Below are 24,627 nucleotides of genomic sequence, written 5' to 3'. Positions count from 1 at the left end.
TATGCAGATCAGGAAGCAACAGTTAGAACTGGACATGGAACAACAGATGGGTTTCAAATCAAGAAAGGAGTATGTCAAGGCTGTATATTGTCACCCTGCTTATTTAACTGATATGCAGAGTACATCATGAGAAACGCTGGACTGGATGAAGCACAAGCTGGAATCAAGACTGCCGGGAGAAATATCAATAACTTCAGATATGCAGATGACACCACCCTTATGGCAGAAGTGAAGAACTAAAGAGCCTCTTCATGAACGTGAAATAGGAGAGTGAAAAAGTTGGCTTAAAACTCAGCATTCAGAAAACTAAGATCATGGCATCCAGTCCCATCACTTCATGGGAAATAGATGGGTAACAGTGGAAACAGTGACAGACTTTATTTCTGGGGGCTCCAAAATCACTGTAGATGGTGACTGCAGCCATGAAATTAAAAGACGCTTGCTCCTTGGAAGAAAAGTTATGACCAACCTACACAGCATATTAAAAAGCAGAAACATTACTTTGCCAACAAAGGTCTGTCTAGTCAAAGCTATGGTTTTCCCAGTAGTCATGTATGGATGTGAGAGCTGGACTATAAAGAAATCTGAGCTTCGAAGAATTGATGCTTTTGAATTGTGGTGTTGGACTGCAAGGAGATCCAACCAGTCCATGCTAAAGGAAATAAGTCCTGAATATTCATTGGAAGGACTGATGTTGAAACTGAAACTCCAATACTTTGGCCACCTGATATGAAGAAATGACTCATTGGAAAAAAACCCTGATGCTGGGAAAGACTGAAGATGGGAAAAGAAGAGGACGACAGAGGATGAGATAGTTGGATGGCATCACCGACTCAATGGAAATGAGTTTGAGTAAACTCTAGGAGTTTGTAAGGGACAGGGGGGCCTGGAGTGCTGCAGTCCATGGGGTTGTGAAGAGTGGGACATGACTGAGCGACTGAACTGAACTGAACTGAACCACTTCAAAATTTAATTCCTTATGTAAGACACACACACACAGCATTTAGCTATGTGGGGTGCACAAGTAACAGAGATTCAGCTTTTCTTGTGTTCTCAAACCCAGTCAAATAAATACAGTAGGTCCATATATAATATACTGAAAACTACTGAAATATAAGCTGACTTTTCTGTCTTTGAGATGACTAATGAGTGCACTAGTTCAATAAGAAATTCCTTAGACTCTATGCCAGACTCATGCTGTGGGGGATAAGCTGACATACAGAAAGACGTGGAAATTATCTAGTTTATAATAACTGTGTCTGTAGTGATCTCAGAAAGTGTATAGTTGCCAAATCAATATTGATTTCTTTCTGATCTGGGGTGTGCATGTGTATGAGCTGTTTTCCCCTGGCTGAGGCATAAATAGGATACAGGATCATGAAAATGAACTCTGTTTCTCAAAGTCATTTACATGTAATACATGTATATTTGTACTTTGAAATAAAAATTTGATTGATGGACTTAAATAATGCCTAAAATATTTAAGAACTCAGACAATCATATAAATCCTTAATTTCCCTTAGGAATTTCCTCTTGGCCACTGAGGAAATAAAGGAGGCCAGCACAGTCTAAACTGATGTCTACCTATTGCAAATGCTGGACCCTGTGGGATCCAGGTTCCAAGGAGAATGAAGATTCTTTCCAAGAGACCATCTGAAAATGGGGCAGGCACGTGACTCAATGACAAAAGTGAAAGTCTGTTTTCCATTTAAACTGAGCTTCTCTATGAAGGCATTCCATAAAGTTCTGACATATAAAGATAACCAGAAGCAGAGGACACTTCTATTTGATGTCAGGCCACGCACTCATTTCTTGGGGTTCACTGACAGCAGTCAGTCTTTCCCAGGACTACATTACTCCTGCTGTGTACCAGGAAACACCCAGAAATAAGTGAAAAGATCTAGTTAATCCCCCACCCTGAAAGGGCAAGTTGCTGTTCCCCCAGATCAAGGTGAGTCAACTGTGAGCTAACTAGTCAACAAGTTCTTATGCGTAAATTATTCACTTTGAGAAAGGCAAACCTTTTAGAAAGCAGATTGATTCCTCAAATGCAACTGAGGAGATCAAATTTCAATACTTTGAATGCATTTCATCGTACTTAACTTTTAATGGTACAGTTCTAAGACTAGTCCTAAAAGATGAGGAAATCCAGTGGATTTTAAAATGTGTACTGCAGCAGCATTTCAGAGAACTTCAGATTATGATGGTGGTTTGGGACAGAAATAGGGAGGAGAGGCTGGCCCTGTCACTCTTGACTTGGGTCGGAGAAAGTCACCTGTCACTTGATTTATTTGTTGTCTCCACTGATGATTTTTCAACTTGGAAAGAAGATTCTACTCTTTAAATTAATGAATGAATTTTCTCATCAGATGTCATTCATTCACTATATATATATATATATTTTTTGAGTGCCTATGATGTTCTAGATACTATGCTGACTATGGAAGCTACAAAGATCTCTCAGCAATAGAGGTGGTTAGAAGTGCTTCAGGATAGTGCTACAGGACAGAGCAGAGGATATTAGTTTAGCCTAGGGAAATTATTTCCCAAATTTTCATAAACTATCATCAGACAGTTTAAGTGCCTCATGCAGAGTGACACAGTAGTATCAGAGGGACCTGTATCACCAACAGTTTAAAGAGGTGCTTCCTGTCCAAACTCATGTTGCTTCAAAAAGAATGGTATCCACATACCAAAACTCATTCTTTACATTCCTTAAAGACCTGCGACTATAATGCTTTGGCGACATATTCAGTTCAGTTCAGTCGCTTGATCGTGTCCAACTCTTCGTGACCCCATGGACTGTAGCACACCAGGCCTCCCTGTCCATGACCAACTCACAGCGTTTACTCAAAGTCATGTCCATTGCGTCTGTGATGTCATCTAGCCATCTAATCTTCTGTCGTCTCCTTCTCCTCCTGCCTTCAATCTTTCCCAGCATCAGGGTCTTTTCCAATGAGTTAGCTCTTCGCATCATGTGGCCAAAGTATTGGAGTTTCAGCTTCAGCATCAGTCCTTCCAATGAATATTCAGGACTGATTTCCTTTGGGATGGACTGGTTGGATCTTCTTGCAGTCCAAGGGACTCTCAAGAGTCTTTGTCAACACCATAGTTCAAAAGCATCAATTCTTCAGCGCTCAGCTTTCTTTATGGTCCAACTCTCACATCCACACATGACCACTGGAAAAACCATAGCTTTGACTAGACATTATTTATGTCTTAACCATTTATGTATCTCCAAAGTCTATATATGGCTGGGCAGTGAATGGGCACTCAACAGAAAGTTTAGTTTTTTGTTTTGTTTTTAAGCCAGACATCAAGAGGAAATAAACAGAGGAATATTGCTTTGAAGGTAGCTACCTAAATCAACACATGCCAAGGTAGTTGAAGATAGGAGTTAGCTAAGGTATTGGGAGGCTCTGATTAACATAAATGAATGAGATATAAAGAGGGACCTTATCCTTACACTATCATCTTCTTGTTTTTTGGCAAACACACCCTTCTGCTGAATTTTACACTGTAGTAAGAGCTTAGTGATGGACAGGGAGGCCTGGCGTGCTGTGATTCATGGGGTCGCGGAGAGTCGGACACGACTGAGCGACTGAACTGAGCTGAACTAAGAGCTTAGTGAACATGCAGTCATTTTAAGAGGCCAAGAGAGAAAGTGCTTTCTTTCACAGACTTGTACTTTCTGGGGGTAGAACAGCATTTTCCATTTTGTTAGGTTCCCACACTTCGATTTCAGCATCCTATGGGATTGTAAAACACATTCAGCATTTCATATTGGAGTGAACATATTTTTGGCTCCAGAAGTATTCATTTTGATTCAATTTGTAGTTGCATGGAAAGGCATATGAACTTTAACTTCCTTTCTTTAAAGAAGATGGCCGTGGATGGATGACTTGGATACTGATATATAGTCTAGTTTTAGAAAATGTAATTTATTGCTTATTGTGATTTTTCAGTTTTTAGAATCACTATGTTCTATCAGTTTTGGAGAGGCATGAGCGTGTGATAAAAACTGACCTGAAATTTGACCATATTCTTCTGAGAGCAATAATATACAATTTAAATATTAAAGTCATTAACCCAAATTCTTTAAAAAGATAAAATAGATATAATACTAGGCTACTGAGTTGGATTTTTAAAAAACAGTTGCCAGTTTTGAATGAAACCATGCCTCCTTTAAAAAATACAAGCAAGTCATGACCAATTAATCATACAAGTCTCCCTGTGGATTATTTTCGGACAAGTCACATTCCAAGGACATCAACTGGATCTTTCATTGAATCTATAAGCAGAATGTGTACATAAAGCTATTATAAAAACAATAGCTAAACAAATGTGACCTTACTGCATTGTGGTGAAACTACAATTTTGTATTAATAGAGATCTTACTGTAGTTTTAATCGCATTTATATAGTAATGAAATTCTAGAAAACCATACATACTCAGTTGAATCTGGGAAAAACTTTGTTTCTATAATTGTATTAGATCTATCCACTTTCTTCCCTTACATTTTGATTTCCCCCCGCACCCAAGGATCTGTCTGTATTTGCAAGGACAATCCAGCTGTTTTTGTTGGTTTGTTTTTTAGCCATGCCTTGAGGCTTCCAGGATCTTAGTTCCCCAACCAGGGATTGAACCTGGGCTCTCAGCAGTGAGAACAAGGAATTCTAACCACTGGATGACCAGGGAATTCTATGTATTTGCAAGGAGATAGATAATGTACTGATTTTGTAGAACTCCATCACCAATGAAGATCATTCTTTTCATTTCTCAAAAATAGCCACTAATCATTAGGAAAATGTTTAGACCCGGTGAACGGTCCAAAGATTTAGTTTTAACCAGCATTAAATAACATAGATAAATGAGATAAGAAGGGACGCTTACATTAAGCAAACCACAAATAAAAATTCTCAGCTTGAGGCTGGCATAGTGTTCAGTGACAATGTGTCCATTACCTGTTTATTTGATCAACACAGACAATGACAGGGGACATTCAGGCTCTAAAGAGGAAAGTCAGAAGGAGCTCTGTGATTCTGCTTTGCACTTTCCATCACTTCTTGTCTCATTCTTTGTTGTGGTTTTCCTGAAGATAACATATGTTTAACAGCAAACCTTAAATTACAGACAGAACTGTGAAACCTACCAGAAGGGCTTTGTAATTATGAAGAAAATTGGACAGAGAAACAACAAAAAATGGTTGCTTGTCATTAAGCAGGAAAACACGTGTTTCTCATGAGGAATCACTTGGACTTGGTTCCGGTCGCTGGTGGCAGAAGCTGTGAGAGGTACCCACCTTCTGATTCAGTAATTTTCTAGCCACAGAACTTGGTTTGTATACACTTGCTTAGAGATGGATCAAAGGCCTCATGGTAAAACTTAGGAAGCCATGTTGCTCTAAAATTGATTCCTTTCAAGCTAAATATATCTCTAAAGAAAATATACCTTTTCTAAAGAAAAGACATTTGCTACTCAGATGCTTGATAGAAAAGAAAACAAACAAATTCATCTAAAAAATTACGACTGAAAAACAAGTCTCAAAATCTTTAACCAAAAAGTTCAATTCCTATGCCTTCCATGTAATTACAGGCTGATTTCAGGGGCTGGATTCATTGTTGAGCTCCAAACTACCCTAAGATAAAACCAATTTGATTTGGGGTTCCTAATTTCATCTTCTGAAATAAAAGACCTGACAGCTCTATGTCAAAAATAACAAAAAACCCTATCAAAAAAAGGAGAGATCTAAAGAGACATTTCTCCAAAGAAAACATACAGATCATCAAAAAGCACAAGAAAAAATGCTCAACATTCAATTATCAGAGAAATGCAAACCAAAAGTACAATGAGGTATCACATTATACCAGTCAGAAAGGCCATCACCAAAAAGTCATAAAAAAATAAACTCTGGAGAGAGAGTGGAGAAATGAGAATGCCCCTACACTGTTGGTGGGAATGTAAACTGGAAAAACCACTGTGGAGAACAGAATGGAGTTCACTCCATTAGAAACAGAGCTACCGTATGACGCAGCAGTCCCACTCCCGGGCATTTATCTGGAGAAAACTGTTACTTCAAAAAGGAACATGCACCCCAACCTTCCCTGCAGCACTATTTACAATAGCCAAGGCACGAAACAATCTAAATGTCCCCTGACAGAGGAATGGTACATATAAACAATGGAATATTAGTCATAAAAAAAGAATGAAATAATGCCATTTGCAGCACCAGCACCATGGATTGACCAAGAGATGATCATATAAGTGAGGCAGGTCAGGCTGAGAAAGGCAAATATCATATGGTGTCACTTATATGTGGAGCCTTTAAAAAATGATGTGAATGAACTTATTTACATAACAGGAACAGATTTACAGATTTAGAGAATGAACTTACAGTCATGAAGCGGGGAATGTGGTGGGGACGGTTGATCTGTATGTTTGGGAGTTTGGGATTAACATGTACATACTGCTATATTTAAAATATTCATAGATAACCAATAAGGACCTACTGTATAGCACAGGGGCTTCCCTGATAGCTCAGCTGGTAAAGAATCTGCCTGCATTGCAGGAAATCCTGGTTTGATTCCTGGGTTGGGAGGATCCCCTGGAGAAGGGATCGGCTACCCACTCCAGTATTCTTGGGCTTCCCTTGTGTCTCAGCTGGTAAAGAAAATGATAGCACAGGGAACTCTACTTAATACTCTGTAATAACCTAAATGGGAACAGAATCCAAAAAAACAACAATAGATACATGTATATGTATAACTGAATCGCTTTGCTGTACACCTCAAATTAACACATTGATAATCAACTATATTCCAATATAAAGTAAAGAAATTAAAAACGCATCACATAGCAAAAGCAATAAAAATAAGATAAAAATAAAATAGGTCCTTCCAAGGAGGGGGGCAAAAAAAAGTTACATGTAGTCATACTTTTAAACTTTTAATTCATCTTTCTGAGTAAATGTTTGATTAGTACCTTAAATAATAATAATAGTAATAGTTGAATTAGACTTGTTTCTTTGATTTGAAAAGAGCAGAGCAATATGACTAGCCTGAAAGCAGATATCATACTCATAGATGGAAAAGATTTGGACTCCAATTCAACTCTGCTTTTTTCCTAGCTATGTGAGCTAGGCAAATCTTTTAACATTTCTTCATCACACTTCATTGCTTATTTTTCTGGCAAGTCAGTGAGGCAGGGTTTCTGTCCCAGTTTTGCAAGTGAGAGACTGAAGCTGACTGTGACTAATGGGAGGGCTTGGTTACCTAAGTCTCTGGTACACGGTGGCCACAGGGACTTCTACACAACTCCAGACAACTACATGCCCCTGAAAGCACACGACTGGCCCCGTTTTATAAACTGGAGGAAGAAAACCCCAAGATCTGACAAGACCAAATACAAAGTCTCCCTGACAATTCTGTCACAGAGTCATTCGCAGATATGGTGGCTGTTTTCACTCTCCTTGTCATTATCCATTTATTTTTTTCTCTTCTCACCTCTAAAGAAAATGGCAGCCAAAAAAGTGAGTTGGCTTGCTTTAAAACTGTCTTGCTGATGCTTCAGTTGTGTCCGACTCTGTGTGACCCCATAGACGGCAGCCCACCAGGCTCCTCTGTCCCTGGGATTCTCCAGGCAAGAATACTGGAGTGGGTTGCCATTTCCTTCTCCAAAGCATGCATGCATGCTAAGTCACTTCAGTCGTGTCCGACTCTGTGAGACCCCATAGACGGCAGCCCACCAGGCTCCTCTGTCCATAGGGTTCTCCAGGCAAGAATACTGGAGTGGGTTGCCATTTTCTTCTCCAAAACTGTCTAACCATCAAGCAAGTGTTCTTTCCACTATGTCACTCTGCCTCTGAGGCTGGTAGATCTACGTAATGAATAGCTATGAACACACTATCCAAACAGCAGATGCAGACAAACTGGAATCATGTAAAAAATGATCCCTGGGATATTCCTCAGCAAACTGAACAGCCAAATGGACTGGTAGAAGGCTGGCATCTAAATGTGAAAGTTAGCATATTCTCCTGGGGACCCCCTGGATCCCTCTTCCCCCAAATGAAGAGGCTGTCTTTGGCCTCCGAGCTTTGGCCTGTTAGGAAACCGGTGTGGACTAGTGGCTCTTTAAGCTAGCTTAAATGGGGGTCATCACTAGACACGCAGCAAGAGGCAGTGAGAGCCGAATAAAGAGAAGGGGCTTACTTCAAAGACCAGCGTCTCATTGATGGGGCCGGGGGCAGACAGGCATTCAGGGCGGTTGAAGGCACGCTGGTACTCAAACACAGTCCCCGCAAAGGCGAACTCCCCTGGCCAGTCGACGCTCCAGCCCCCTGTGAGGTAATACTTGTGACCAAGGCTTCGGACGGCAAGGTAGCTGGAGGATACCTGCAGCTCCTGGACCTCGATGCTGCGGGCGCCCGCTGGGATGGTGACCACTGGATAATACTCTGTGGAGAGAGCAGAACATTTTTGTCATCCACGTCACACACGGGAGACCCCGTCAGAGAGACGTAGTGGCTCTCCTTACAGAGTGGGGCTCACTTCTACTCTTACGCAGTGAAAACACTTGGTTATTTCATTTTTCAAGTGGTAGGAACACCTGAGAAAGAAAATAATGTACTTTCCCCAAGCACATGCATGTGGACAGAAAACTCGCTTCTCTTTTCCTGAACGACAAAGGCCATGAAACTCAAAGATGCTTTTTATTTTTAATTGATCTGGAAAAAAACTTGGAGCCACCTAGTCTCAACTGTGGTGTGCAGAAGACAGGGCTCAAAGCTCAATTCTACTCAAGACGGTGAGATAACTGCTTCAAGTATGTGTCTTATGTTTTAGGTGTGGACCATCTAAGTTCCATAATGCAGGGACTTCCTTGGTGGTCCAGTGGCTAAGACTCTGCACTCCCCATGCAGGGGGCCCAAGTTTGATCCCTGGTCAGGGAACTAGGTCTCACATGCCACAACTAAGACCTGTACAACAAAATAAATAAATACATATATTTTTAAAAAGTTCCACAATACATTCTTTGTTTAACAAATGCAGGTGACACAGCATATTGAAATTGCTCAGCAGACAGGCGTTTGTTGAACACAACTCTGGATGTATGTATTGCTAAAACCACTCATCCTCTTTTGCTCTTGCATAAGTAACAGTACATGAACTGACAAATTCCAGATGTTCAAGACAGATTTAGAAAACGTAGAGGAACCAGAGATCAAATTGCCAACATCTGCTGGATCATAGAAAAAGCAAGAGAATTCCAGAAAAACATCTGCTTCATTGACTACGCTAAAGCCTTTGACTGTGTGAATCACAACAAACTGCGGAAAATTCTTAAAGAGATGGGAATACCAGACCACCTGACCTGCCTCCTGAGAAATTTATATGCAGGTCAAGAAGCTACAGTTAGAACTGGACATAGAACAATGGACTAGTTCAAAATTGGGAAAGGAGTACATCAAGGCTGTACATTGTCATCCTGCTTATTTAACTTATATGCAGAGTACATAATGCAAAATGCTGGTCTGGATGAAGCACAAGCTGGAATCAAGACTGCTGGGAGAAATATCAATAACCTCAGGTATGCAGATGACACCACCCTTATGGTAGAAAGTGAAGAGGTACTAAAGAGCTTCTTAATGAAGGTGAAAGAGGAGAGTGAAAATATTAGCTTAAAACTCAATATTCAAAAAACAAAGATCATGGCATCCAGTCCCATCACTTCATGGTAAATAGATGGGAAAAAATGGAAACAGTGACAGATTTTATTTTCTTGGGTTCCAAAATCACTGTAGACAGTGACTGAAGATATGAAATTAAAAGACACTTGCTCCTTGGAAGAAAAGCTATGACCAACCTAGACAGCATATTAAAAAGCAGAGACATTACTTTGCCAACAAAGGTCCGTCTAGTCAAAGCAATGGTTTTTCCAGTAGTCATGTATGGATGTGAGAGTTGGACTATAAAGCTGAGCGCTAAAGAATTGATTCTTTTAAACTGTGGTGTTGGAGAAGACTCTTGACTGCAAGGAGATCAAACCAGTCCATCCTAAAGGAAATCAGTACTGAATATTCACTGGAAGGACTGATGCTGAAGCTCCAATACTTTGGCCACCTGATGTGAGGAACTGACTCATTAGAAAAGACCCTGATGCTGGGAAAGATTGAAGGCCGGAGGAGAAGGGGACAACAGAGGATGAGATAGTTGGATGGAATCATTTACTCAATGGATATGAGTTTGAGCAATCTCCAGGAGATGGTGAAGGATAGGGAAGCCTGGTGTGCTGCAGTTCATGGTGTCAAGAGTCAGACAGGACTGAGAGACTGAACAATAACAAAGCATCAAAAGCCATCATCTTCTACGTGTCATATGAGCTAGTGAAAAGATGGATCATATTTAGCGAGTCTCAAATTCATTCGGCAGCAAAGGACACATCCCACCACTCATAGCACCGAATCTGTAGCATTTCTTACCATTTGCTTTGTGCTGGTTGAGGTATAGGCCTTTATAAAACTTGCAAGTTGAGTTATCACCTTTGCAAACACCACAGGCATCTGAAACGGCTTTAGAGCCAAGTTCATGATCACATCCCACTGGCTGTGACCGAAAAAAAAAAAAAAGAGTGATAAAATCAAACATTTGAGAAGCCACTGGCTTAGAATAACCAAAAGGTATACACGGTTTTCCGTATTTACTGAATATTAGGAAGGTGGTGCAGCTTTATGACTAAGAGCAGAGTCTCAAGTTTGACTAGGGATTCAAATCCTTCCTCTGCCATTACTGGACATATGATTAGGGAAGTCACAAAACTTCTCTAAGGCTTAGAGCCTTCATCTGTAAAACTGGAATGAAAGGCCACTATTGCTGTTAATGGGAGGGGAATTTATTCAGGTCAGTTCTACCAGTGAAACATAAAAATGCTGGGAACCCCCCCACCCCATACCAACCCAAGGAACTCACACTCCCTTAAAAGATCACGGAGCTCACAATCAAATTGAAAAGAGAAAGTAGTTACCAGAAGAAAAAGAAAAACTAACCCAAAATAAACAAATGCTATTTCTAAGCACATTTACAAGATTCTAAGCATGTACTGATGCTAAAGCTGAAACTGCAATACTTTGGCCACCTCATGCGATGAGTTGACTCACTGGAAAAGACTCTGATGCTGGGAAGGGTTGGGGGCGGGAGGAGAAGGGGACGACCGAGAATGAGATGGCTGGATGGCATCACCGACTCTGTGGACATGAGTTTGAGTGAACTCCGGGAGTTGGTTATGGACAGGGAGGCCTGGCGTGCTGTGATTCATGGGGTCGCGGAGAGTCGGACACGACTGAGCGACTGAACTGAACTGAAACTGAACTGAAGCATGTCCTGCATATACTTAGTGAACACGCAAGAGAAGTCTCCTGATACTGTCATCTCCATTCTTATTTAACTTTTACAACTTTCATCTAAAGGAGGATATATAAGCACCTCTGTATGTGGAAAGGGAGTGAAAGAGAAACTCAAAACACAGGACAGGGGTCATGCAGAAAGTGAGCGGGGACTTGGAAATAAAAACTCACGTCCAACTTGAAAATGCTACCCTTTTCCCTTCACCACCTGCTTTACCCAGACATAAGAATCTCCCGCAACACTTCTCACGCCACGTATTTAATAGGAGGCAGCACAAGCATGACCACATGTTCCAAAGCAGAAATGTTCTCTTACTTCACAGATCCCATCAATGCAAACGTCGTTCTTGTTTGGGGAACAAGGAGTCCCGTCTTTCACCTTGCTGGACATGGCAAAAAAGAATTCAAAGTTCTCAGCCTTGCAGTACAGTTTACATCGGTCTTCCTCTAGAAGCAAAGAGATCAAACGAGGTCACAGTCAAGAGGAAACCCTATGACAATGACGGGATTACCGAAAAGATGAGTTAAATTTATTTAGAAAGCTACTATGAACAAGGTGGGAAATGTTACCGCTTTCCATGTGGGTGTGTGTGCACACGTGTGCCTGAGGGCAGGTGTGTGTGACTTTTAAAAACATGAATTCCTTTTAGTAATCCATATAATACTTTAACATTAATACATGAGAACTTTATTTTCCTAATCCTAAGAGCCACAATACAAGTGATTGGTGGCTTGTGTCCCTACCCTCCTTGGATAGTAAATATTTAAGACTTTACAGACCCTGAGGTCAGCTATTAATAGCATGTAAATGAAGGAGCATTGGTGTGTCACAATAAAACAGTATTTAAAAAGACGGGTCAGGGACTTCCCTGGTGGTCCAGTGGTTGAGACTTTGCCTTCTAGTGCAGGGGGTATGGGTTCATTCCCTGGTTGGGGAGCTAAAATCACATGTGCCTTGGGGCCAAAAAAAATCAAGTCATAAAGCAGAAGCAGTATTTTAACAAACTCAGTAAAGACTTTAAAAGTGGTCCACTTTAAAAAAAAAAATGCTTTAAAAAAGGGTCAGATTTGGCCCATAGGTCATAATTTTCTGATTGTGATTTAGGATAGGCACAATGATTTTAGACATTTATTCAGTCTGTTAAGAGGGAAAATTTTAGGCACTTTGGAAAAAAGGCATATGGTCAATAATGTTTACAAAACATATAGAATAGAACCAAATCATGAAAAGGCAGAGGAAGTAAACAAACTAAACAATAAGACTAAAACAATGTTAGGTCTCTGAGAAGTTTTTGGTATCACACGCAAAAATAAAGTATTATCTTTAGAGAGCTCTTGTTATCAGAAAGGCGTTATTGCGCCAATTTCTCCCATAGAAAGAGTTCTTTCTGGCCAGGAATTCCACATAACACTGCTCACACGAGACTTGATGTGGGCTATGTTGTGTGAAATCCTTGACAACAGCTTTACAACAAACATGTAAACAGTTCGCAAATGGATGCATTTCACAAAACCACTCAATAAAAGACAAAGTCAAAAACATGAGAGAAGGGAAATTACTATGGCCCAAATATGCAGCCATATGGATGGATTCCATTTTTTTTCTCACCTAGGAATTTTTTCTAATAACATTTTTATTTCATGAGTCCTACTCAGTGCATGTGAGATTAGGGAGCTAGAAAACTTATATACACTCTCTTTTCTCCATCATTCCCAAGAATTAACAAGTTCTAGAAAGGTCAGTGTTTCCACACAGGTTACTGAGAAAGTTTAGGAACTAGTCTATTAGAAACACAGAAATTGGGGTTGGGGATAAATTAATTTAATAAATTAAATTTGGGATTAACAGATATGCACTACTATATATAAAATAGATAAACAGCAAGGTCCTACTGTATAGCATAGACAGCTATACTCAATATCTTGCAATAACCTATAAGGGGAAACAATCTGAAAAAGAATATATACATACATATAACTGAATCATTTTTCTGTACACTTAAAACTAACAGACATTATAAATCAACTATACATCAGTTTAAAAAAAACAAAGGAATACAGAAGAAAAAGCTAATCACTGTAAGACAAAGACTGTCCAGATTTATGAAAAAAGTCTTTCCCTGATTCTTCCCAAGCAGCAGGAATGTCACAGACCTTCAAATCATGGTCTGTCTTCTCTGATTTTAAGTATCAAACAGAGAAGAGCAAAAGATGAGAAAGTCTTAACTTTTGTGTCTCCTGCGGTAGGATGTGAGACCCTAAGGCTGGGGTCTCTGTTTTATTCAATGTACTCATCTCTGCACGGAGCAGAGAGTCTCCCAGGAGTGAGTCCTCAACCAGTGTCTGCTGAATGAATGAATGAAATGGCAAGTTCCCTACCTAGTAAAGCTGCAATAATATTAGTGACACAAATTTGAAACCAGAAAATATTTTGTAACATTTGCTGATGTTGAGCAAAGTTGTAGTATCACCTCTGATTTGTAGAAGCTACTTAATACTTGTTATAATGCGTTCTGATAACTGATGAGGTCAGTTTCTTTTTGGTTATTGATAAAATAGGTTCACTTTGAGCTTTTGTACAGAAGAAGCCCTCTGTCTTATTTCCAATCAATTATCATTAAATCTGGTCTCTTCCCATTCTGCATATGTCTGACTGGGATTCACATTTATGCTTTTCCAAGGGAGGGTAGGTGAGTTTTGATAAAGCGAGTGAATGGAAAAAAATTGATAGGAAACAAACAGAATGGTCTCAGCCTATTTTGCACAGAATTATTCTGTTTCTATAACAGAAAGTACATTAAATCTGGTACTTATACACATGGTAACTAAATTTTGATGTTGAGCCAAAAATCTAAACAAATCAATGTAAAAGTTCAAATACAAGCTATTACTTTGCTCTAGTAAGTACCAAGAATTTAATATAGAGATATTTCTTGTTCATGATGTATGTGTGTGCGTGTGTGTGTATACACTCTGAAAATAGGTCTTCCCATGCCTGTTATAATCTACCATGTCAGTTACTGAGTATGGTGTCTCCACGGGGCATATATTGTTTCATGAGTTTTTGCTCTGGACAATTCATACCAATTGCAATTAACATCCTTGGGAGACTTAATTGCTGAAATGTCAAAAGTAAGTTTAGAAACATAAGTACATTCCAAACACATGACCTCCTCAACTTATACATGTGGGAGTCAAGGGATGTCTTGTGAAAAAAAAAAAAGGGGAAAAATAAACAAACCCACAAAACTGAATGCAAACCTGGGCCAGGATGGGCCTGGGTAATGAAAGGCAAACACTGAAACTCTTATACAGGCAGCAATTTTTTCTGTGCTATTCATTCACTTTACTGTTCACATGGAGATAAATTTGTTTGAGGTTCATAGAGACCAAATTACCTTCCACTTTCATATAGGGTTTCCACTGGTAGAACCATCCACGGAAAGGTTTGCTGTTATACTCTGCACACTGCTGGGCTCGGAAATCCAAGCTGTTTTCATCACAAGGGTTAATATTGCACAGCTGATAGACACGGCCAGAGCCAGGACAGAACTTGCCGCCATACTGAGGCCTGAAAAGAAAATCAAAGCTCTTTAAATACTGGCAAGCAAAAGGCTCACTATTAGTCACAGGCAATATTATAGGGCGGGACCATCTTTACGATCATGGTCACAGTGTGTGCAGTGGGAACAGTCTATTACAGCAGTGGAAATATGTGGCCCACAACCCTTCCTGGACCCATGGCAGACATAACTAATCAATCAACAACTTTTCTTTTTCTCTGCTTTCTTTTCTCTACATGGCGCTAGGATAGATACAACCACTGTTCATCAATTGCCATGTTAGATGAAATGTATTTGCCACCTCTGAATCCAATTTGTACATTCTGCTGACTTCCATAAAGACTGATGGAGGCATATTCTTGACGCTCATCCTATTACCTCATGCGTTAGGGAGATCTGTAAACACACCTAAATGTTCTTGTTCAGTGTACTACACATGCAAACACACACGCCCTATCCGTTGGCACCAAAGCTCTTCCAGGGCAGATCCAGCCTCCTCCCCAGCTTGACTCCTGTCTCTGACCCCTCTCCTCTTCCTACAGTTGGCAGAGCAGCTGCTGCGATGTCGACGGTCCATCAGGACACTGAGCACATCACTTGCCATACTTCCCAATCTAGCTTTGTCAGACTCATACGTGCTTTATTCCCAGGATTCTAAACTCAGGGGTGGGGGGAACATGCCCTTGTTTGTATCTGCATAATTACTTTTTAACATTGCAGGTGGCCTTCTCCTTTCCTGCCAAGCACAATGGGAAATGGGTTTCCATAGTAGGGAATCCCATTAGAACATAAATAATTATGACATAATGGCAAACTCTCTAAGATCTTGCTAGGGAGACTGCAAAAACCAGAAAGCAAAATAAAAAGGAGTGTCAACCCCACCGAAAAAAGTTACCAATAATGTCTTCTCCAGCATACTCCAGGCCCAAAGAAATTGCTTCTTTTCATTCTCATGAAATGGATAAAAACCATCTATAGATCATCTCATACAAAAGCTCAATACAAACATGTAACATAGAAGAAGGATCCAAGTTAATAAATATATGTGACTAAAATTCCTTGTCTCTTTAGGAAGCACAGGAATGCTATAAAACACCTCTGGATTTGCTTCAGCACATTTGATCAAATCCTCCTATACAAAAATGGATTCAACAGAACCAGGAAGTGTCACATCACCAGAATGAGATTTCTAAGCTATTTCAAAACACTCTGGAACAACTACTAAAACATTCACCAGTCATTGTGCTAGATCAAATCCCCCAAGAGTTCTTAAAGCATTATCCAAAAAAGTATTTAGAAAAATCTTAAAGTGCCACATGAGAGCCTTCCTCTATTCCTGGTCATCTTTACAAGTTGTGTGTAATTAAAATTGTCTCAGCATAAGCCTTCCTAGTCTGAGATTTTACAAATAAGCTTCATTTAGCCTATGCAAATCAACACAGTGAAAGAGGATCCAGCCTCCTCCCCAGCTTGGCTCCCGCTCTGAGCCCTCTCCTCTCCCTACATCTGGCAGGGCGCCTCCTGGGATGCAGACGGCCCATTAGGACACTGAGCACATCACTTGCCATACTTTCCAATCTAGCTTTGTCAGACTCATACGTGCTTTATTCCCATACGTGAATTCATACATATGTGAATTCTTCAATTCAGAAAGTGTAACATGGAAAGGACCTCTAAACTCGTACAGGGACTTCCCTGGTGGTCCAGTGGTTAAGAATCTGCCTGCCGATGCAGGGGGTGTGGGTTGGATCCCTGGTCAGGGAACGAAGATCCCACATGTGTGGGGCAACCAAGCCCATAACTACCAAGCCTGTGTACCACAGCTAAGATCTCGCGTGCCACAGCTAAGGCCCAGGGTCGGCAAATAAAAAACCAGCAAAAAGCCTCACATAGCCATCCCCTCAGTGTACAGATGAAGTGAAAGATGGCCGAGAGAGCTTCTCAGATGTGATGAGTGGAGGTCACATGGCTAGAAAGAGCCAGAGCAGAGCTCCACCTCACACCTTTGGGCTCCCCAGGATGCGGGTCCTACTCGGCTGTGCCTGCACGGAACTGAGGTTGGCAGGCAGGGCCAGGCATGGGAAGACAAAGAGGGAGACGGAGATGCCCAGCGTTTCGGAGGCGGGCTGTGGACAGCGGAGCAGATCTGAAGGGAAGCACACTCTGCTCCTTGCCAGCTTTTCTGCAGGCAATTTCAGTTAGCCTCCTAGTGTGTCAAGTGAGGATGGCTGTGATGATTACCTGAGAGACTGCCGGTAAAACGTTTTGGGCAGGGGACAAACCAATTGTAACTATTTTAAAGTGCTTTCTACTTTTAAAGACTGGCAAGAATTTGGACTTTGCCATCAAATCTTCAAATACAGATACATTTTTTCTGCAACTTGGAACATGAGTATTAGGATAAATTAACAGAAAATTCTACCATGATATCCCTTGGTAAAATGAGTTCTTTATGATTAAAAACAAAACCCCCCCAAATATCTAGGTGCATGATTTTGTCTTTATATTAGACTACTATGAAGTATATCCATATTTGCTTCTGCATAATTTAGTCAGTCCTGACCGCAAATGGTTATATTGTTGGTGAATGGCTGATCATTACAATCAGCTGGGAAGCTGTTTTTAAGAAGTATCTATATATGTAACTCTCCCTCCAAATATACACATACACACATATATATTTATATATATTTACATATGTGTAGATATATACATACATATTATATATGTACAAATACATGTTTACATATGTATTATGTGGTTACATGTGTAAATATAAATATAAAACACATACTTAGTGACTGAACAACAATGTGTGTATATATATATATGTGTGTATACACAATATATTACATGTATATATATGCATGTGTATGTATATACAATCACACATATGTAAGTATACACAGACATAGATATCCACACACATATAAATATTCCTGGACTTCTTCAAAGACTTTCTCAATAAAAATACATGATGAGGAGTATCAAGAAATCAGTGTTTTTTTAAAGCACAGTTGGTGATTCTGATAATCAGGTGAGTCTGGAATTTACTGGTTGGAAAATGGGCCAGAGATATGATTCAATGAGTCTTCTGTTCAGTTCAGTTCAGTTCAGTCGCTCAGTCGTGTCCGACTCCTTGGACTCATATTTTAGGAGAGTTCAAGAATGTTCTAGAGAGTTCCATAATTCCTTCCCTGGTAGCTCAGCTGGTAAAGAATCTGCCTGCAATGCAGGAGACATGGGTTTGATTCCTGGGTCAGGAAGATCCCCTGGAGAAGAGATAGGCTACTCACTTCAGTATTCATGGGCTTCCCTGGTGGCTCAGATGGTAAAGAATCCACCTGCAATGTGGGATACCTGGGTTGGATCCCTGGGTTGGGGAGATCCCCTGGAGGAGGGCATGGCAAGCCCATTCCAGTATTCTGGCCTGGAGAATCCCATGGACAGAGAAGCCTGGGGGGCTACAGTCCATGGAGTGCAAAGAGTTAGACACAACTGAGCGACTAAGCACACACAGAATGCTTTAGCAAGTTTACTTATCATGATTTGAATTGTTCCACTGAATGAGATGGCTGGATGGCATCACCGACTCTGTGGACATGAGTTTGAGTGAGCTCCGGGAGTTGGTGATGGACAGGGAGGCCTGGCGTGCTGTGATTCATGGGGTCGCGGAGAGTCGGACACGACTGAGCGACTGAACTGAACTGAACTGAATTTTCATTATTCATTTTCTTGAACAGAGTGTATAGGAATTTCAGTAGGCTCTCTTCCAGGGAACCAGAAAAAAATGTTCTCAGTGAGGATGAAGACAGTGGGATCTTGGTTCGACTCCCCACGTCCAGCACGGTGACCTGAACAAGGGCTGCCGCTCTGAATGGGACCCTCCGTCTTCACTGGCTGCTGCTGCTGCTGCTAAGTCACTTCAGTCGTGTCCGACTCTGTGTGACCTCATAGATGGAAGCCCACCAGGCTCCCCCCGTCCCTGGGATTCTCCAGGCAAGAACACTGGAGTGGGTTGCCATTTCCTTCTCCAATGTGTGAAAGGGAAAAGTGAAAGTGAAGTCGCTCAGTCGTGTCCGACCCTTAGCGACCCCACAGACTGCAGCCTACCAGGCTCCTCCATCCATGGGATTTTCCAGGCAAGAATACTGGAGTGGCTTGCCATTGCCTTCTCCGCTTCACTGGCTACCCACTTGCAAAATCACCAGACGGAACAACAGATTTCAGCTTATGCATCTGTTCTACCCTGATTGACAGTAAATGCCTGGAAAAGTCTTTTGAGAAGGTTCCTGAGGCAGAGCAGAGATCAGCAAAACACAGGGGCTTTGATGAATGGGTCTGTCACAGACATGGGACAGAGACCAAGGGCCATATGTGCTGGGTCCGGCCATTCCAGAACCAGATAACCTTTCAGTCTTTTTGAAACTGAAAAGTTTGATAAATCCATGAATCAACCAGAAATAATTCATTTTTTATGAAACAAAATATGCTCTGGGAAAACCATCATTATGTGAAATAAAAAGCTCACATTGCTTTTCACATGAAAAAATGAAACTACTCAAGCTGAGTGATCTGAACAGACCAAATGTTTCAATTGAATCAAGAAAGAAATCAGTAACTTGAAAGAGGATAAAACCAGCTTTACGACGACAACATGAACTAAGAATGGAGAACTGATTCAACTGTTTCGAAACAGCCAATCATTTACTTGCTTTGTGACTTTGTGCATAATTAACTAAAATCCTGATTAGCCTCAATCTTGTCTGAGATGATAAAACTGCACCAAACTGAACCACTCGAATGATTAATTCTTGTATTAGGTGTTTCTAAAATTACAGTATGCTATTTCCAAGAACAATGTCTTGCTATAATGAGAGCTCTCAATCCCACAGATATGAGAGAGGCTTTAATTTAAATCTCAGGGGCATCATTCATGCACTTCACCAGCAGAGCTATTGAATTAGGTAATCTCGTTCATTCTTGGGAAAATATCGAGATTGTAAAATGTTGCGATGTACGAAAACCAGACCCATGAAATATGCTGCAAAAATGAAAAGTAATAGAATGATTCTAACAATTCTATCCAAGACACGGGCTGTACTCAGTGCACGTGGAGGGTGGTTTTAATAACTGGTCTAAACTGTAAACGCATCACAAGCCTTCCTTTCATTATAGTCGGTTACCGGGTCTGATTAGGGCAGGACGGCTTAACCGGGGATGACTGTGCCCCCTCAGGGTACTGTGACGTCTGGAGATATTTTCACTGCCATGACTTGGAAGTTGAGCAGGGAAGGGGAGTCATCTTACTAGCATGGAGTGGGTAGAGCTCAGGACTGTTACTAAATACATTGCCATGTACAGGACAAACCTTCACAACAAAAAAATTTTCAACCTAAAATGTTAAGAGTGCCAAAGCTTAGAGATCCTACATCAGCCTCTGAGATATTACAAATGCCACCTAACAAACCCTAGTCCAAGAACCTCCAAACCCTCCCTTATATTAGGGAACAAACCGGCCTCTTGATCCAGCTCAGATGCTGACTCAGACTATATGTCTTTTCAAAAATTTCCCTTTGCTGTAGTTTCATTATTTATTTACATTCTCAACCTACCAAACATCAGTGCTTACAATGTGCCAGGCACTTTATAAATACCAGCTCAGATGAGGTAGATCCTGTCATTATCTCACTTTTTACAAAAGAGGGACGTAGGGCAGGGCAGGGAGAGTCAGTCATCCAAGGCCACTCAGCTAGGCAGGAGTGGACTAGGAGGCAAACTCAGGTACTGGGCTTAAGAGCCTCTGTTCTCAACATCCATACCAAGTCATGCTGGAAAATTAAACCCACTGTTTTCCAAGGTCCCATCACTTTCTTCTCACTCCATCACCTCTCAAGTCTAATTTCATCAAGAAGCCCTCTCCCCATTGCTTCTGAGGACTGACCCTTTGTTAGCTGTGTTCCTGGTGAGTTTAGGACATGTATGTGTTTGTGCCCAATCATGTCCAACTCTTTGCGACCCCATGGATTGTAGCCCACCAGGTTCCTCTGTCCATAGGATTCTCAAGGCAAGAATACTGGAGTGGGTTGCCATTTCCTCCTCCAGGGGATCTTCCCAACCAATGGACTGAACCTAGGTTTCTTATGTCTCCTGCATTGGCAGGTAGGTTCTTTACCACTAGTGCCACCTGGGAAGCCCACATGTTTAGGATGAAGATAGTTAAAAACCACATGGACCTCAGAACCTTTTGCTGAATGTCCCCTGGATACTCCCCAGTGTGCCAGAAACTCTACAGACACAATTTCTAATCACCTCAAACCATCTGAAGTGTGTGTTGTCATCTCCCATCTTATATGTCAACACAGCCTCCAAGTTCAAGCGACCTTCCCAGAGTGACACCATTAATACGTGACAGACCCAGAATTTGGAGTCAGATCTTTCGGTTTCCAAGTCCTGAGCTCTTTAGACAGCATGCTGCCCATCAGGAAACATACATCTCACATACGTTGCACGCGGGAATTAGGGCCGATGAAAGTATCATGAAACCGCCTTCACTGCACAGAGACAGACAGCTCAGAATCGCAAGGCCACCAGATCAGAGGGCTCCCACACGCCAGTTTCACCCCAGAGGTATTTGATGAGTCCTCCTAGCCTTTTACTTTTCTAAAGAAAATTGAATGTGTGGTCGATATTTTACAAATTGGGAAATTTCACACAGCATTTTTTTCAGATTTCTGGTTTCTCTTTAAAAGTCAGGCATATCTGTCAACACGTGTAGACGTACATTCCTGAGGGGCAAAAATCCGCACGCTGTCTCCAGGTCATCAGTTTCTCACACACACACGTGCACTCGCACACACATGTGCACTTGCATACCGTCCACCAGCCAAGCTTCTATGATCTACAGTATCCCAGGCACGCAGCTCTAATTTAGATGCCCAAAGGAATCCACTCCATTACTGGAGTCTGTGATCAGCAGAGCCACACAAAGAATAAACTCCTTTGCCCTTTACAGGTTTCTGCCCAACACACCTCCCCCAGTGCATTTGTTGTTGTTTAGTTGATAAGCTGTGTCCAACTCTTTTGTGACCCCATGGACTATAGCCCTCGGGTGGCTCAGTGGGTAAAGAATCCATCTACAATGCAGGAGACACAAGAGACATGGGTTCGATCCCTGGGTTGGGACGATCCCCTGGAATAGGAAATGGCAACCCACTCCAGTGTCCTTGCTGGAGAATCCCATGGACAGGGAAGCCTGGCAGGCCATAGTCCATGGGGCTGCAAAGAGTTGGACACGACTGAGCGACTAAGCAGCAGGGACTGTAGCCCAACAGGCTCCTCTGTCCATGGGATTCTCCAGGCAGGAATACTGGAGTGGGTTGCTATTTCCTCCTCCAGGGGATCTCCCCAACCCAGGGACCGAACTCGAGTCTCCTGCATGGGCAAGTGGGTTCTTTACCACTGAGCCACCAGGGAAGTGCATACAGTATTTATATACAAACAGTAAAACCCTCGTTGATTGCTATTAACCAGAAAGAAAACTACCCTTAAAAACAGGCATAAGCAAGACAAACAAATAGGCAAGATGGAACAGGTTGAAAGTTCGTGTCTTACAAACACGGACTTTCTGTCAGAGGCTTACTTGGGGTTGTTGCAATGTCTCTCCTGATACCTGACGCCTCCGCCACACGTTCGGGAACACTCTGACCACTTCGACCAGGTGGACCACTGGCCGTGGACAGGCCGGGGCCCCAGCTCCCCCAGTTTGACACATTGGCCTTGCCGACACCACTGTGAAAACAATGTGTGACATTCAGAGACTAGCTGGGAAAGCAGGCGGAGATTAGACACCTGCGGGACAACGGGAAAAACCCGTCTGGTGGGAAACGGGAGGCTGCAGATGCTCTCAAGGCATTGCTAGCCACACCTGCCAGTACCCCGTGGTCACCGCGTACATTCTGAAAGGCTGACATCTATGGGAAAGGGCGTCTGTCACCAGCGGGCTGAGTAGGACAGGCTTTGCGAGCCGTCCAGGTGACATGTGCAGATAAGGGTCCACCCAAGAGCCCGGGGAGGCAGTGCAGACGTGACCATGGAGGCTCCCTTGACATTTGCAAATGATGGGGGCACAGAAAACCCCGGGCTCATGCCTTCCAAGGGAATCAGTTTTTCAGACAGGAACACAGAATTGATCATGATGATTATCGCATCAGATAGACAGGTATAATTACGCATACATTTTTATTCCAAACCATCCCCGTAAGAACACTTCTGATGAAATGGAGTAGCTTTCAGGCCACACAAATTGTGCTTCTAGGTAACACCCTTTGCCCTTCTGTCTGTATGAAAGGTCCGGCTGATGACTTTGGGCAGAGTGTCCTTTCCGAGCTAGCTCTGGGTCTCTTCTGGGCTGGTGATCTGCTGCTGTTTTCTGGGACGATCTTTCCGTCTGCATTCTCCTTTGTCCTCCAGTCCAGTTATGCGGGTTCCTTCTGTCCTTGGAGGCCCCCAAGGAGTGGTTTTCTTCCCCCTGCAGTGCTTTTATTATGAGCAAGTTCTGCATGACTTAGCATGACTGCACACTTGCCTAAAAGCCACTGCAATGAGATCCAAAGAGTGGGGGTTTGGATCGTGCCAGGTTCTACCAAAGGGGTTTGGTTACTGAATTAAGGGAAGGGGGTTTTCACTTTCAAACCTCTACTTTTCCCCTGTGACACCCTTGGCTTCGTGGCTGTTTACTGTTTGCGAGGCTTGATTGCAAGTATATTGTGACGAGGTCAAGAGAGGACTTCCTCTCAATTCCTTGCCACGCTGATGAGCTTCCCCAGTTTTCTTTCCCCAGATTCATTGCCTTGTCAGAGTTTGCACGAAATCATACAGCATGCCTCAGAACTTTGAAGGGGAGACGATGGGTCATTTGAGGATTTTGTCAACCATAAGCATGAATCCGAACCCTCCCCACCAGGAATATGATTTTCCTGGGCTAAGCTCAGTGATTGTGACAAAATAACAACAGCCAACAAGAATAACAGAAGCAGCTACAGTTTATGAAGTTGCTTATAGGTCCACAAGGTTGCCACAGAGGCTGGGGGAAACTTGATACACAGTGACTAACACAACTCTCACAAAGCATATAGCAGTGAAAAACTGAGTGAGAGAAATTTAGCAAAGAGATACTAACTAATAACTGGGGTTCAACTCGGTAGCCTAAGCTCTAATGGCAGAAAGTGAGGAGGAAGGAAAGAGCCTCTTGATGAGCATGAAGGAAGTAAGTGGAAAAGCTGGTTTAAAACTCAACATTCAAAAAACTAAGATCATGGCATCCAGTCCCATCACTTCATGGCAAACAAATACATGGGGGAAAAATGGAAGCAGTGACAGATTTTATTTTCTTGGGCTCCAAAATCACTGTGGACAGTGACTACAGCCATGAAATTAAAAGCCCACTTGCTCCTTGGAAGGAGTTATGACAAACCTAGACAGCATAATAAAAAGCAGAGACATCACTCTGCTGACAAAGGCCCATATAGTGAAAGCTATGGTTTTTCCTGTAGTCATGTACTGATGTGAGAGTCGGGCCATAAGAAGGCTGAGTGCCAAAGAATTAATGCTTTTGAATTATGGTGCTAGAAGAGTCCCTTGGAGAGCAAGGAGCTCAAACCAGCC

General features: G+C 41.9%; 1 protein-coding gene across 1 annotated transcript in view; it reads right to left on the bottom strand.

The window, feature by feature from the left end:
- ADAMTS18 (ADAM metallopeptidase with thrombospondin type 1 motif 18) overlaps positions 1–24,627 on the bottom strand; it is a 159,341-nt gene that overhangs the window by 32,213 nt on the left and 102,501 nt on the right. Inside the window, exons 12-16 of the mRNA XM_088830827.1 lie at positions 22,604–22,752; positions 14,797–14,969; positions 11,715–11,845; positions 10,478–10,601; positions 8,208–8,452 (exon numbers count right to left, since the gene is read on the bottom strand). Of these exons, the coding sequence (XP_088686953.1) occupies positions 8,208–8,452; positions 10,478–10,601; positions 11,715–11,845; positions 14,797–14,969; positions 22,604–22,752 (822 nt within the window). The remainder of the gene's footprint in view (positions 1–8,207; positions 8,453–10,477; positions 10,602–11,714; positions 11,846–14,796; positions 14,970–22,603; positions 22,753–24,627) is intronic.

Source organism: Moschus berezovskii, chromosome 22 (genome assembly GCF_049115385.1).
Source record: "Moschus berezovskii isolate FMDL1 chromosome 22, NW_MosBer_1.0, whole genome shotgun sequence".
Lineage (NCBI taxonomy): Eukaryota > Metazoa > Chordata > Mammalia > Artiodactyla > Moschidae > Moschus > Moschus berezovskii.
Note: the sequence above shows the minus strand (reverse complement) of the source record. Positions and strands in the feature narration are given on the sequence as shown.